The 15,008-nt window shown below is 43.0% G+C and overlaps 2 protein-coding genes across 7 annotated transcripts in view; both read right to left on the bottom strand.

The window, feature by feature from the left end:
• The window catches only part of VPS8 (VPS8 subunit of CORVET complex), a 224,996-nt gene extending 214,151 nt beyond the window's left edge, over positions 1-10,845 (bottom strand). For all 6 annotated transcript variants that reach the window (XM_073360260.2, XM_073360261.2, XM_073360262.2 and 3 more), the window contains exons 1-4: positions 10,358-10,845; positions 5,998-6,066; positions 4,439-4,569; positions 2,148-2,241 (exon numbers count right to left, since the gene is read on the bottom strand). In XM_073360260.2, the coding sequence (XP_073216361.2) occupies positions 2,148-2,241; positions 4,439-4,569; positions 5,998-6,066; positions 10,358-10,492 (429 nt within the window). In that variant the 5' untranslated portion in view covers positions 10,493-10,845. The remainder of the gene's footprint in view (positions 1-2,147; positions 2,242-4,438; positions 4,570-5,997; positions 6,067-10,357) is intronic.
• Positions 10,846-12,462: 1,617 nt separating this feature from the next.
• NME9 (NME/NM23 family member 9) overlaps positions 12,463-15,008 on the bottom strand; it is a 37,963-nt gene continuing 35,417 nt past the window's right edge. Inside the window, exon 7 of the mRNA XM_078854336.1 lies at positions 12,463-14,497. The gene's annotated coding sequence lies outside the window, so the exon portion shown is untranslated. The remainder of the gene's footprint in view (positions 14,498-15,008) is intronic.

The raw sequence follows: 15,008 nt of genomic DNA, 5'->3' as shown, positions 1-15,008 counted from the left end.
CATTCCTTTTTTTTTTTAAACTGATTTCATGCACATGGGGTGTACATGCACCAGGAGTAGAATCTGTGTGGATAATTACTAACATATTTTACCACAAAATTAAATCTTGCTACCTCAATGCACTCTAGCTCATCACTAACACTGGCAAACCAGGTGCCAGATCATGCGAAAGCCTAGGCATCAGCTGAGAACTGTCAAACTCACAGCTGGAAGCTAGCCAATTCACTTGTATTTATACTAATACAGAAGTGATAGTTAAATGCATAAGAATGCATTTGGTGTTTAAACTTCAAAAAAACTAATTGGATATTACATGCATTGTTTTCACTTATCTGAATCCTGTTATAATGTAATAGCAAACATTTATATTGTATATATTCTTGTAACTAAATAACCCATCAAATAAGAAAGAAGCCTTGTGTAATCCAAATTAAGAACTAACAGGAATGTGCTAATTCTTGTGCATTGAAGGCAATCAGTCAGTGTGTGATGATCAAAAATGCAAAACATGCTCCTTTCTCTCTGCAGATTACTACATCTTTACTGTCATTTGGAATTAGACTGCAACTCATCTGTACATATTTTTACCTGCTTTAACCTCTCAGTAACTCTCATTCCTTTTTCTTAGCTAATAAACCTTTAGTTAGCATACTATAGAACTGGCTGCCAGCATTGCTTTTGGTGTGAGACCTGGGATGTAAATCTACCTGGGTGACTGGTCTCTTGAGAGTAACACCAAAAATCACAAATATTCCAGGTAAGTGACCATTTATCACATAGCACTACTTGCCTTGGTGGCACGATAGACTGGAGCGTCTAACAGGACTGTCTGCGATTCCCTTATAAAACTGCTGAAGTACTTTGGGAGTTCACATTTGGTACTTGATTGGTGAGATCTAATTACAGATACTACCAGTCTGGGGTGTCTGCCTTGCTTTTTACAGTCTGCCCTGAGGCAGGCACTCACAGTTATGAGCCATTCCAGACAGCATGACAGTCATGACCAAAACAAAACTCCCTTTTATTTCCAATATATAGCATCCCACTTGGCATACATTCAAACCCACAAAAACAAGCAGCTTTAACTCTGATCTCAGACAGACACTTCCTCTGGGTCAGTGTAGCAGTACAGTCATACTGTGTTTTATGTGGCAAGACTGAGGTCAGAGTTAATATAGTCCATCTGACTAAGACTGTAAAAAAGTGGATGCATGCATTATAGCCAATGAGGCTTATAAGGGCAGGGATCAGTCAGACCATAAGCTGATTCAGTATCATCATCCATTTAATGAAGCAAAATAGTGCTGAAAGAATCTTTTTTTTTTTTGGCAGAAAACATTCTAAGTACGTTTCAGAACAGCAAGGCAAGTCTATTTGGTTAGCACAACAGCTTGCTTTCCTACTATTTAGTTAATCAGAGATTTCAAGAAAAGTTACCCCTTCCCCTTCAGTGGTTCATAAACTTTTTTCCTAATGAAAAGGTGATATTTTCAGTCTTCATATCATTACTATTGTCATGGGGGAGTTCCCTCTGATCTGTCTTTATTTAAGAATACTTTAGCCATTTACTTTTCTTTATAACTAGATGTAGTGATTAGACTGGACTGGAACACACAGGTTTATATTTCATTGAACTTTTTCTTTGAGATGAATTCTTTAACAGCCATTTCCTTTGGGACTCACTTTCCTTCCAGAGGCTGTGGATGAGCACTGCGAGAAACCAGCTTTCCTGACTCAATGCACCACTCCTTTGCCTCTTCATTAAGCTCAGAGGTACAGAATATTACTTGAAGCTAAGAGCGCACAGTGTGAAACTAGAAAAGGAGTACTTGTGGCACCTTAGAGACTAACCGATTTATTTGAGCATAAGCTTTCGTGAGCTACAGCTCACTTCGTCGGATGATGCATCCGATGAAGTGAGCTGTAGCTCACGAAAGCTTATGCTCAGATAAATCGGTTAGTCTCTAAGGTGCCACAAGTACTCCTTTTCTTTTTGCGAATACAGACTAACACGGCTGTTACTCTGAAACCTGTCAGTGTGAAACTGATGAAGTAGAACTCTACACACTTCTTACCAGAGTAGCTACTGTTTTTATTTACCAATTTATATTCTCATTCCTGTTCATTGTAATGAATAAGACACTTACTGCAGCAGATACTATTTGGGCAGAAATTCCTTTCAGAAGAGAAAGACGGACAACCGATCCATGAAGAGAGAAAGAATCAGGGAGTTTTTTCTTTCTAAGAAGAGTAAAAACGTTGTTAGTCCAGAATAAATCCTACCATCTGAGTTTATAGGAAAAAGTTACTAACAGTTGCAATCACCTCATTCACCACACACTATCCAAACCATGCAATGAGAGAGGCAGGAACATATTTTCACAAATGATATGGAGTGAGGTTTGGGCCCCTGCCTTGAATTGTACCCACTTTGTCAGACAGATTCCACAAGCACTTGTATGTCAAGTGAGAAATCCATTCAACTTTCTGATGCACACAGGCACAAAACCAAAGGGAAAGAGATTTTTAATACAAAACCTGCCTTGTTAAAAAGTTAGTGTGTCTGCTTTGTCTTTTTGTTAACCCTTCAATTTGACCAAATATTAACAGCCCTCCAAAAAGATCATTTTCAGGCTTTTAAGAATTCTCTCCAATTCAAATGATTTCCTCGCCAAACACTGAAACATCAGAACTATTAATAAAAGGTTGCAAATGATTATTTTCACACTTCATATTTGAAAATGGCTGAAATGTTCCTGCTCATTTTTATTTAATCACCACCACCCTTGGGCAGAGATTAGATATGGAAAGTTTCAGCCTGAAAAGTGAAAGTTTGAGAAATTACAAGGAGCTGAACATGGCCCATTAGAATAGGGACAGCCAGGCAATCTTAACTATAGGTGTTATGCATTAACACAGATTTTAAAATTTAATTGAACTCTTAGGTTGAACAGTTTCATTTGATTTGAAAGTTAACAATGTTTTTAAATCAGCCAAGAACAGTAAAACTGGAAACTTATTTTTCCCCATAAACGAATTCAAGCATATTTTATTAAAGTGTTACTGTATATACAATATAATGTACTAATAAAGCCCCACTGACACAGGGCCTCATTGTGATGCTATAAATTAACTGTAAATTCCTACATATACACAGATTTTCAAAAATGGCCTTTGAGAACTCCTGGGTGCTCAGCACTTCTGAGTGAGGACACACATTTAGGACCTCACATGTGGACTTTGTTAAGATTTTCAAAAAATAGGTGCCTATGTTTTTTTAGTATGGCTTATGGCTATTGTCAAAGACCACGTACCCTGAAGTTAGCTTGGCCTAAAGCCTGCAGCAAGGCCTTGTGGTTTCTGCAGTACTTCTGTACAGCAAACTGGAAATACTACTTCAACACTTCAGGCAAACTGAATTTGATAAAAACTTGTTTTTAACCTATGAAAATAGCCAGTATGTCATTGTATCTTATTTGACTTTACATTCAAATCATTTTATTTTGCCCCAATCATTTTTCATCTAATCTTATATTAATAACCACTGCACTGTGCAAATTTTCAGGGGGCAGCTGGAACTTTTGGCCCCAGAGAAGGAACCAGGAGTGGTTTGGGATTGTGGGGCTAGAACATCTGGTACAAATAATCAGCCGTTAAATTGGTTAAATAATCAACAATACAATGTTGCCCTCTAAACCGTGATTAAGTTAACACTCCACTAAAGAGAGGGAACAGTTCACATACTCTCAAAAAACACTGTTTCTGGATGTCTACACACAAATTCATCAATTACACTGTTCACATTTGGAAGGTTTTCTTTACAATCACAATAGATAATTTTTTAAATTTAAAATAAGCCATGAAAGTCTAGATTCTGGTACACAGTTCTGCAAGTTTTCACAGCCCACTGCAGCATATAAAGAGCCATGGTGCAAAATGTCTATCTTTCTGTCTAGTGGATCCTTTAGGAAGAAGTAGCCCGTGGCAGAATTACTTTTCTTTGTCCACATCATCCATTTTTAACACCTGCACTGGGGTTTGATCCTATCAGAGTTTACAAAAAGTATATTGAGGGATTTTCCTCTTAATGGTGGGTTTTTCCCCCCAATAAGATAACAAAAAGATTAGGTTTTTATTGAGAAAACTGGTTCTTTTATATGAAAAATATTTCAACACAGAAGTTTGGGTGGTTCTTTGCTTGGTATTGTTCTAAATGTCTTTTGAATAGTAGACCACATTTCTAGTTTACAATTCAATACCTGCTAGCTTGTCCCATTGGATCTCATACTAATCCCATGGATTGAATAGACTTGAGTGTAGGTCAGAAAATATAGTTGTGTGGTGCTCAGTGAAATATGATAAATCAGTTCCAATACTCATGACACACATCTTTCTGACACCATCTTTGAGATTTAGAACTGCCCAACTTATCAGTTACCTTTTCGAGTGCGTCCTGTCCCCACTGTCCGAGCTTGCCAAGGAAGATGTGTCATAGGAGTGAGTGTCAATATTATCAATGTTTAAAAGAGAGGGATCCTCAAGAACGAAAGACTCCTCTTCATCATCAGTCTGAAAGAAAAGCAACAATTTGGTAAACATGACAGACAAAACAGATGAGTCACCTCTAATGGAGTTCTCAGGCTGTTGATGCCAAGGTCACGCTTCCTTGCACTTAGAACATATAGGGAGCCACAGTGCTTTATAAACAACCATCCAGAAAGATGCCAGTTACAAGGGGTAACCAGTTTTTCTTGGAGTACTTGTGTTACTAGTGGAGATCCCCACTGCTGGAGTCTGACAGGGACTGACTCTCAGAAGATGTAGGGGCCAGAGTCTAGAACGTGCAGTCAATGTTCAAAGTGGAAATAAGAAGCCAATTCTTAAAGGTAAATAATTAAGACTGGAACAGATTATTAAGGGGCACGGTAAATTCTCAACCACTTGTAGTCTTAATATCAAGAATGGGCAGTTTTCTAGAAGACTTGCACTAGTTCAACCAAAAGCTATAGGGTTTCATGCATGGATCACTGGGTGAAATTCTCTGGCTTATATCATATAGCAGATTAGATTAGATCATCATAATGCTCCCTTCTGGCCATAAAACCTACTAATTTAAGTACATAAAAACAAAACACTAAACCAAACTGAGCCACAGATCTTGAGGATAAATCTAGGGAGCTGTGTGTCAAAGTAAGGCCAGAGGCACTACAGAGATCCACAGTAAAAACAAAATTACCTAAAAGTAAGTCTCAGCGTATGCCTTGGCTCTAGACCTTCAGGAAACATGATGTTGCTCCATTTTTTAATATTTGAAGGTGGGGGGGGGATTGTTTTTATATATAAAGACTCTTGCTCTTGTAAGGGAGAGGAAGAAAGATTGTAACAACCTTACCATTCCCAAAGTTATTTGTGTGGGAATCTATATACTGAAAAACAACACACAAAAATTCACGGATATAAATGAACCTGCCCTACTCACCCAATTAACTGCTGCAACATGCACTGATGTATAATACATGCCACCATATATACACACTATGCATATACACAGAGAGCACACAAACAATATTTTGGTGCCTAGATATAACAATACTACAAGAGTAGTCTCTGTATCAAATGACAACACAATATTGCATCAAACTGTATTTATCCATTTATAACATTTACCTACATACCTAGTGTTCTGTGACTACGTATCTATTCACAAGTATGCCCAATTGTGTTTCTACCTACCTGTAAATATTTTCTAAAAATACAAGTATCTTAGAAATATAAGATGGCATCATCTGAGTAGAAAACACAAAATCTAAGTGCATCACACTGGGTTCAGAGTAATTACTACACAGTTTGTGTATTTTGACAACCACAGAAAGACAAAATATTCAATTTCATTGTAATTTAGAGAGAATTTATTAATATGAACAATTCTGTTTGTTTCAATATTTTGGAACACTACAGTATATGACTGGGTTTCTTAACTCTTAAAAAGGTACTCACCTCATTTAATATGCTTTCCAGTGTTGGAGGGGTATCAACCTGGGGAATATCAAACTCTTTGTCATCTATCTAAATAAAAAAGAAAAACAACAGATTGAGTTTAGCCTCTTTATTCCACCTTCCAAACACATTTTTACACAGACCCAGAATGTACTTCACAACTTTCTGAAGACAGACTGGAGCATGATGTACAGTAGAATTTCAGGTTACAAACTGACCAGTCAATCACACACTTCAGTTGGAACCAGAAGCATACAATCAGGCAGCAGCAGAGACCCAAAAAAAACCAAATACAGTACTGTGTTAAACTACTAAACAAAAAAATAAACAGAAGGCAGCATTTTCTCTTCTGCAAAGTTTTAAAGCTATAGTAAGTCAATGTTCAGTTGTAAACTTTTGAAAGAACCACCAAAACGTTTTGTTCAGAATTACGAACCTCCATTCCCAAGGTGTTCATAACTTTGAAGTTCTACTCTACCTTCACATTCAGATGCCTTCAATGCACTCAAAATTGCTTTGCAGTGGTCTGAAGGACAAGAAAGCAATCCAGTGTGCCATACCTACTATATTTAAGAGGTTCAATTAGCAGCTTTTCTATTTCATTAACTCCTCAAAAACTACTTAGTTTGTAAACTAGGGATTCTACTGTATCTCGAGGCTCCAACTTAGATCATGCCCCTGTTGTGTTAGGTATTGCTCACACACTAAAGCAGGTGTTCCCAAACTGTGATATGCATACCTCTGGGGGTATGCGAGACATCTCTGGGGAGTACATGGAAGAAATTGTGTAACGGTGGATTTTATTTATTGTATTTTCATAATAGGCTACTCAGACGAAGCTTTAAAACTCTGTGGGAATTTGTTGTATTAAATACCGTAGTTAATTTACTTCAAGATGTACCAATAAGAACACAGAGACGCTGAAGTACAGAGTCCTCACCTCCAATCACCGTACAGCATGGATTCAGTTGCCCAGCAAATGTCCAGCCTGAGCTCAGAACTTATTCAGGGTGGTTTTTTTCAGTTGTATATGTCGGGCTATAACTACCTGTACATAACAGTGGAATATGGACAGATGGCTAAAGACAGGTAGTGTTAAGAAGAACAAAGCATCAATGATGAGAAGGGCAGGGGTATGATGGCAGATCTGGAAGGGGGTACACAATAAGAAAGTTTGGGAACCTCTGCCCTATAGTTATACCAGTATATTTCTATCGCTATAGTTGTACTGACAACTCTTCATGTGAATGCTCACTCCAGAATTAATGTCCACATAGGGAGTTATACTGACATAGCTACAGCAATACAATTATAATGGTACAGTTATGCCAGAAAATTTCACCATGTAGACAAGCCCTAAGAGACAGTTCCTACTCCAAAGAGCTTAAATCTAAATAGACAAGACAGACTAGGTGGAAGACTTATTCTGATTTTACACATTGGGCACAGCTATTCTAGAAGGGATCTAAAGCCCAGCAGCATCTGGGGCACATCCTAGGAGAGGGAATATGGCAGACACTCTTGAATCAACTTTTACCCTCAGCAATTTTTCATCAAGAAATTCCAGTTTCTGACAGTAACTTTGAGTAGTATGGCCTAATATTTATTTTAAATCCTTAACTTTTTTCTGCTTCCTTGGTGATGTTTAAAAAGAGCTTTTCAGCTAGTCATTTTTCCCTTTGCCCACCACCAGAACAGTGAATGTGAGTATACCTACTTTATCAAATGCACAAAATACAATACATTGAAGAGAGATTTCTCTCAAAACTTTAATTACTGTAAGTGTTCCTTATAATTATGGTGTTTTAAGACAAATGTTATTTCCAAGTTGACACTGTCCCCTTGGTCATATAATGTTAACAATTCTTAACACAATTAAACGAAAGTAAACTGAACTTATGCTCTGTAGATAATTGGTTTGTACACTGAAATGGAATCATTTGTAACATTTCTTACATTTATTTTTTAAGAACAGTTTGGCAATCCAGTACAAACGGCAGCTTTGGCACTCCCTATTGCCATCTACATATAAGCACTAACAATATATTTTAAAAGATAAAATGAAAAAAATTATTAAACTTCATCATACTAAAGTCATAATTAAGGCTGCGTGTCTGTAACAGAGATTCCGTTACTTCCGTGACTTCTTCAGCAGCCAGTGGGGCTGGCTCGGGGCTGTCTGAGCCAGGCAGCCCTTGGGCAAGCAATAGCAGCAGTTCAGGTGTGGGAGGGAGTTCAGGGTTTAGGCAGATGGTTGGGGTGTGTCAAAAATAAAGGGAAGGGTAACCACCTTTCTGTATACAGTGCTATAAAATCCCTCCTGGCCAGACGCAAAACCCTTTCACCTGTAAAGGGTTAAGAAGCTAAGATAACCTCGCTGGCACCTGACCCAAAATGACCAATGAGGGGACAAGATCCTTTGTTCCCCCACCTCCAGATTTGAAAGTGTTTGTCTGTCTGTGTGATGCTTTTGCCGGGAACAGATCAGGAATGCAGCCTTACAACTCCTGTTAAGTTAGTAAGTAATCTAGCTAGAACATGCTAGAGATTTCCTTTTGTTTAATGGCTGATAAAATAAGCTGTGCTGGATGGAATGTATATTTCTGTTTTTGTGTCTTTTTGTAACTTAAGGTTTTACCTAGAGGGATTCTCTATGTTTTGAATCTGATTACCCTGTAAGGTATTTACCATCCTGATTTTACAGAGGTGATTCTTTTAACTTTTCTTTAATTAAAATTCTTCTTTTAAGAACCTGATGGATTTTTCATTGTTCTTAAGATCCAAGGGTTTGGGTCTGTGTTCACCTGTACCAATTGGTGAGGATTCCTATCAAGCCTTCCCCAGAAAAGGGGGTGTAGGACTTGGGGGGATATTTTGGGGGAAGACATCTCCAAGTGGGCTCTTTCCCTGTTCTTTGTTTAAAACGATTGGTGGTGGCAGCATAGGGTTCAAGGACAAGGCAAAGTTTGTACCTTGGAAGTTTTTAACCTAAGCTGATAAGAATTAGCTTATGGGGTCTTTCATGCAGGTCCCCACATCTCTACCCTAGAGTTCAGAGTGGGGAAGGAACCTTGACAGGGTGCAGGGCAGCGCTTACTTCGGGGGGGGAGGGGGGAGTTGACAAGAAGGAGTGAGGATGCTTAAGGAAATAGATTCAATATGACCCAGCCACTCACAACAAAAACACTAACTCGGGAACCTATCCTTGCAACAAAGCCTGATGCCAACTCTGTCCACATATTTATTCAAGTGACACCATCATAGGACCTAATCGCGATTATTATTGCGATTATTGCAGCTAATGCATCAGGGGCTCGTTCACCTGCACATCTACCAATGTGATATGTGCCAGCAATGCCACTCTGCCATGTACATTGGCCAAACCAGACAGTCTCTACGCAAAAGAATAAATGGACACAAATCTGACATCAGGAATCATAACATTCAAAAACTGGTATGAGAACACTTCATCCTCCCTGGTCACTCAGTAAAACATTTAAGGGTGGCAATTTTGCAAAAGAAAAGCTACAAAAACAGACTCCAAAGAGAAACTGCTGCACTTGAATTAATATGCGAACTAGATACCATTAACTTGGGTTTGAATAGAAACTGGGAGTGGCTGGGTCATTACACATATTGAATCTATTTCCTTAAGTTAAGTATCCTCACACCTTCTTGTCAACTGTCTAAATGGGCCATCTTGATTATCACTACAAAAGTTTTTTTCTCCTGCTGATAATAGCTCATCTTCAACTAATTAGCCTCTCACAGTCTGTATGGTAACTTCCAACGTGTGTGTGTGTGTGTTCCATTCTATACATCTGATGAAGTGAGCTGTAGCCCACGAAAGCTTATGCGCTAATAAATTTGTTAGTCTCTAAGGTGCCACAAGTACTCCTGTTGTTGTTCCACTTTGTACCGAGCGGTTGTGACACCCCGAGTTCCTTTCCCAGACCTGAAGAAGCACTCTGTGGGGTGTGAAAGCTTAAGTTGTTCCCCAACAGAAGATGGTCCAGTCAAAGATATCACCTCACTCACCACCTCTCTCAAGTATCCTGGATCCACTGTGGATAACACAACATTGGCATTGCCAACCCCAAAGCACAGGCTAGTACCCTAGAAGCGCACACACGTCAATAAAACAGCTGTGAAGACTCGTGTGGCTTAGACCAAACCCAAACCTTTTACGGGACACGAAAGCCGCAGATGTAAGTGGAAGTAAACACACAGCCCGAGCGGAGACTCCTGCCTCTCCCTTCGTCTACACGGGCCCCACCCAGTCAGGTGCCCCCAGCAGCCAGAGCCCAGGCTTCGCCTCACGCAGAGCGTTACCCCAGGGGAGTCACAAACCCAGCCTCACCAGGTCACTTTTGGACTCCAGCTCCCCGCCGCTCAGCTTCGGCAGCGCGGCATCTTGGCCCAGCAGCGTCCCCAGCTCGTCGGCGGGCCCCGGGAGAGAGGCGCCCTGCTCCGCGCCGAGGCTCTCGGGCTCCATCTCCAGCTCGTCCGGCACCTGCGCCTCGCCCAGCCAAGGACCGGCCGCTACGAACCGCGCTCGCCGCCTCCCTCAGGCTCTCCCCGGGCGGCCGCCGGAGCCCGCGTCCGAAGGGGGCGCGCTGGGACGTTGGCTAACGCGCGCCCGCAGACGGCGCGGCGGTGAGCAGAGCCCGCGGCCCGGCCAACGTCTGAGCCGGGTGGGTTGCTGTGCCTGCGGCCCAGGCAGCAGCACGAGGGGCCCGGGGGGAGGAGAGGCGCCGCGCCGCTGTGACGGCCGGGCTCCAGAAACCCCGCGACCGGCACCAATCCCGCGGAGTGGACACACAGTGCGCATGCGCGCGCGCGCCCGCCTCCTCTGTGGGCAGAGAGCAGCTGCTGCAGCAGCAGCGCTCATGCGCCTCTCCCCGCCCCTTACAGTCACGCCCCACCGCCAGGGCCCGCCGCCTATAGCTGCGGCTCGCTGGTCTCCTGCGACCTAGCCACCCTGCGGGACCCGAGTCACGCGCCTCTCCTGCCCTTCCCCCGGTGGCGGAGGGGTCCCCACTGCGCAGTGCAGGGCCGGGTGGGGGATAGGAAAGTGCCCAGCCCTAGTGGGGGAGCCCTCCGCGCAGAAAGCAGCGCGGGGGAAAGCACCACGCAGCGCCGAGGCAGGGCAGGATACTGCACAGCCTTGGAGTGGTAAGAAATTGTGAAGCGCTCAGGACGCTGCACATCTGTGCCTTGCTCTCCTGCGGGCCTAAGGAGCACAGCTGGGCTGCACCAGCTAGGCCACTTGACAGACTGTCCCACCTGATTGGCTGAGGAAGCCAGCAGGTCTGTTCTTAAACCCAGCACGAGGGTGCCGGCTGCCTAAGAATACATACCTCCCTATGCTCCTCTGGCCTGCTGCAGCCTAGACCCTGCCCTGCTCTTGTTCCAGGCCTGTCTGTCGCAGCCTCAGAATCTGATAACCCAGTTCTGAGCTTCCAATTCCTGACTGTCTTGCCCTTGGATCTGGTAGTTGGACCCCTACTTTAGTTCTGAGACCTGGCTTCAATTCCTGATTCAGATGCTGCCTTGGCTCTGACATGCAGACTCTAACTCGGGTTCTGACCCTTTCTCCACCCACTAGGCCTGGCTGCTGCTTTGCCCACTAAGTCAGACCACCCATGATCCAGTCTCCTGGCAGTTTGAGCAGACCAAACAAAGGAAAACAAAATCTGACACAGGGTCCAGACTGACAGCTAGTTTGGATCTGTCCCGGGCCTATATTCCCCTGCTGGAGATAGTGGATACCTTACAGACCCTGCCAATGTAGCTGGCTGCATTGCAAGCACAAAATGCGCTGCAGGACAGGCCATGGCATCTTTGGCTCATCTTTCCACAAACCAAAGAGTCCCCTGCCTGACAAGTTTAACAGCCAGACATATGTTGCTCTGGGAATGGGTAGTACCCACAACCCAGGATAGTGGATGATCAGACGCAGTGTGCTGGGAATGGAAGGTGCCCACACCCCAGGCCAGTGTTTGGTCAGCCACACAGTGCACTCAGAACAGGCAGTGCCCACACCCTGCAGCCTGGGCTAGTCAGACACATGGCACACTGGGAACAGGCAGTGCCCACACCTTGGAACAGGGATTGGTCAGACACACAAATTTTGTCATTCTGCTCAGGACACCCAGAACTGTAAGCCACTGTGTTATCCATCTGATTTAGCAAGTGTTAGCTTTGCTGGAGACTAGATTATGTGTCGGCTCTCCAGCACACAAGTCTGTCCACCTCACCAGAAAACCCCTTGAGACTCTGCCAGTTAAATCTTGCCTTGCAGGTAGTAGTGAACCCCAGTTCCGCAGAGATATCTCAGTGTCCAGTCCCTCTCAATGGACAGTTACAGAAATTAAGTTCGCTGCCTCCAGAAAGACAGAGCACACACCATCCTGGACGCACATATCACTTTAACAAAATAGCACTACAATTATTTATTGTAAAACTAAGAATAATTTTATTAACAAAGAACACCAATTAAAGTGATACATCTGAGATCTGGGACACATCTGGTTCCAAACCAAACCCACTTTCTAGCGACTACAACTTTATCCTAGCAAGTTGCAATCCCTTTTCTCACTTACATAAAGCTACCAGTATCTCTAGCCCTTCTGGCCATGAGACTTAACATTCACAGACTCCGAGTTCCCTAAGTCCCCTACATGATGAACGAAGGGGTTCTCTCCCCTTCTTTTTAAGGAGCAGTGAACCTTTGAAATATATTCTTTGAAGTTTATACCCCAGACTGAGTTGTTCTCCCCTGCTGGTGTGCAGGTGCCATGCTGTCCTTATCCTCTTGTGAATTAGCTCTTTCTGTTGGTTTGATCAGTTTGTTTATTTTAGATGTGTACTTTCATTGTCCCTAACTTTCAAAAGGCCTCTGCTCCCCTTGGGAAACCCGTGTTCTGGTCTCTCTTGAAAACCTGGCTCCAAGTCAGAAAGGGGACAGGGCTTCATTGGGTGCCGCTGAAGTGGTGCCTGTCTCCATTCAAAGTAATGTCAGAAAGTTTCTTTGATGCAAACATCTAGGAGAGAGAGAGAGATCACATCCTCATCCTCCTTGTCCCACATGTTGCTGTAGCTCTTCATTTGCTTCCCTGTGCAAGGCCCCAGGGATGGTGCCGCTTACTGATGGTGTATGCTAGGTGTTTCCATTCACAAAGAATAACCAGAGATTTGTTAGATGAAGGGAAACCAAGAACTGAAGTAAAGTCCATGAGAGAGCACAGAGCTGCATTTGCCCAGGACACAAATAGCAGCAGATAGGGTGCCCTGATTTTGATTTTTGTTCCCAGTGCTTTTGTGCCATAATAAAAGCATCCACACACAGACTTGCACAGAAATAACTGAAGGTGTGAATTAAAACCCAATAAGTTATTTTGATGCAAATGAGTGTAGAGAGACCTTAGGGTTTGTCTAGACTGGAGCTGGATTGCTAATTAACCTGAATTAACAAACAGGATTGCAAATGTTAGTATAGACAATCCACAGATGTGTGTTTGCACCGGGGGTCCTGGTCCATGACTGGGACATCTGGTGCTATTGCAATACAGATAGCATCATCATAAACCCAAGTGGTTTATGCTTGGACTCAGCCCCGGGCAAAGCAGGGAAGCCACTTGGAGTGCAAAGCTTTGGTTTTGTTTTTTAAAGAATTCTCTAGGTGAGGCCCTTTGGGTTGCCATGTCACAGGTTAGTAAAGACAAAGGGCCAGATCCTGAGCTGCATAACAATCCTTTGCATAGCGTTTCTGTTGGAGGTAAGAGAAGTGACATCTCCTGGACCCAGGGCTGAAAGTAACTTATAGGACTTACTGGTACGCTGGAGTCCTGAGCAGGGGGCAGGGCCTTTAAATCCCCAGGGCCCTTTAAATCACCGGCCTGCAGAAGCTGCGCTCTCCCAGTACAGTCAGCTGTGTACCGGCTCTTGCTGGTATGCCATACCAGACCGTACCAGCTTACTTTCACCTTTGCCTGGACCTCCACTGGTGTTTTGAACAGGGAGTGCACTTTGTCACAGAGCTGTTGACTCCACCCAACCACACAGTGCAATTGTGTGGGGGGAGAGCTGTGGTGGGCAACACTATGCTGCTTAGAGGAAGTCAAGACTAGAAAAACCTCTGAGGAACTTTAGAGACCTGCATAGTCTCTCTGCACTGGGCTTCCCTGGCAAGAGGGAATCATGCTATCTCCACTGCCTCAGAGGTCTTCCAGAGCTCTTGCATAGGCTGTAGGATCTGACCCAACATGTAGTGTGCCAAAGAAAAAACAGAGCAAGAAATATCAGACATTGAATTTCTTCATTAATGCCAGTTCATAAACACATTAGTTGCGTGCAAATATCTTCAGAGGGAGGATCAAAAGCAGCACAGTATGTAGAAGCAGCATGTATAAAAGGCAAAAAGACATCTCTAAAATTCCTCCTCCGCCTCAGTAGGATAATTGAAAGAGCAGTCCAAGAAGGTTAGGGGCACATTAATCTACCAAGGAGAAAAAAATTAATAATGTGCAAAAAAAACATTTAAACAACTTATAGCAACTTCAAACAGATCTGTACAACCAAACAGTGCAAGATTAATTTTGGTCTTTGCATCAATTAACAAGGTGTAGTAGAAGGAAAGTGTCTTATACTCTCACTGCTCTGTGCAGATGAAATTCAATCCTGACAAATGCAAAGTAATGCACGCTAGAGAGTAAATGACCTGTTCCTACTTATGGGCAATACTTGGGCATCACTCTGAACAGTGTGATACAATGGGAGAGTGCTAGAGGGGAAATATAGAAGCTCAAGGCTAATTAAGGTGTGGTTCCCTATAGACTAGGGAAGGTGGCTGCAGGTTAATTGGAGCACCTGCAGTCAATTAAGGCCCTGTTAGGAACCTAATCCCCCACCACCACCCCCTTTGCATCAGGCAGACAGGGGAGGAAGGAGAAAGAATTGGAGCTTGGAGGTGTGGTGTAAAATTTGGAAGACCTGAGAATTGAAGTAAG

The sequence above is a fragment of the Lepidochelys kempii genome, chromosome 9 (genome assembly GCF_965140285.1).
Source record: "Lepidochelys kempii isolate rLepKem1 chromosome 9, rLepKem1.hap1, whole genome shotgun sequence".
Classification (NCBI taxonomy): domain Eukaryota; kingdom Metazoa; phylum Chordata; order Testudines; family Cheloniidae; genus Lepidochelys; species Lepidochelys kempii.
This window is presented reverse-complemented; position numbering and strand designations above follow the sequence as displayed.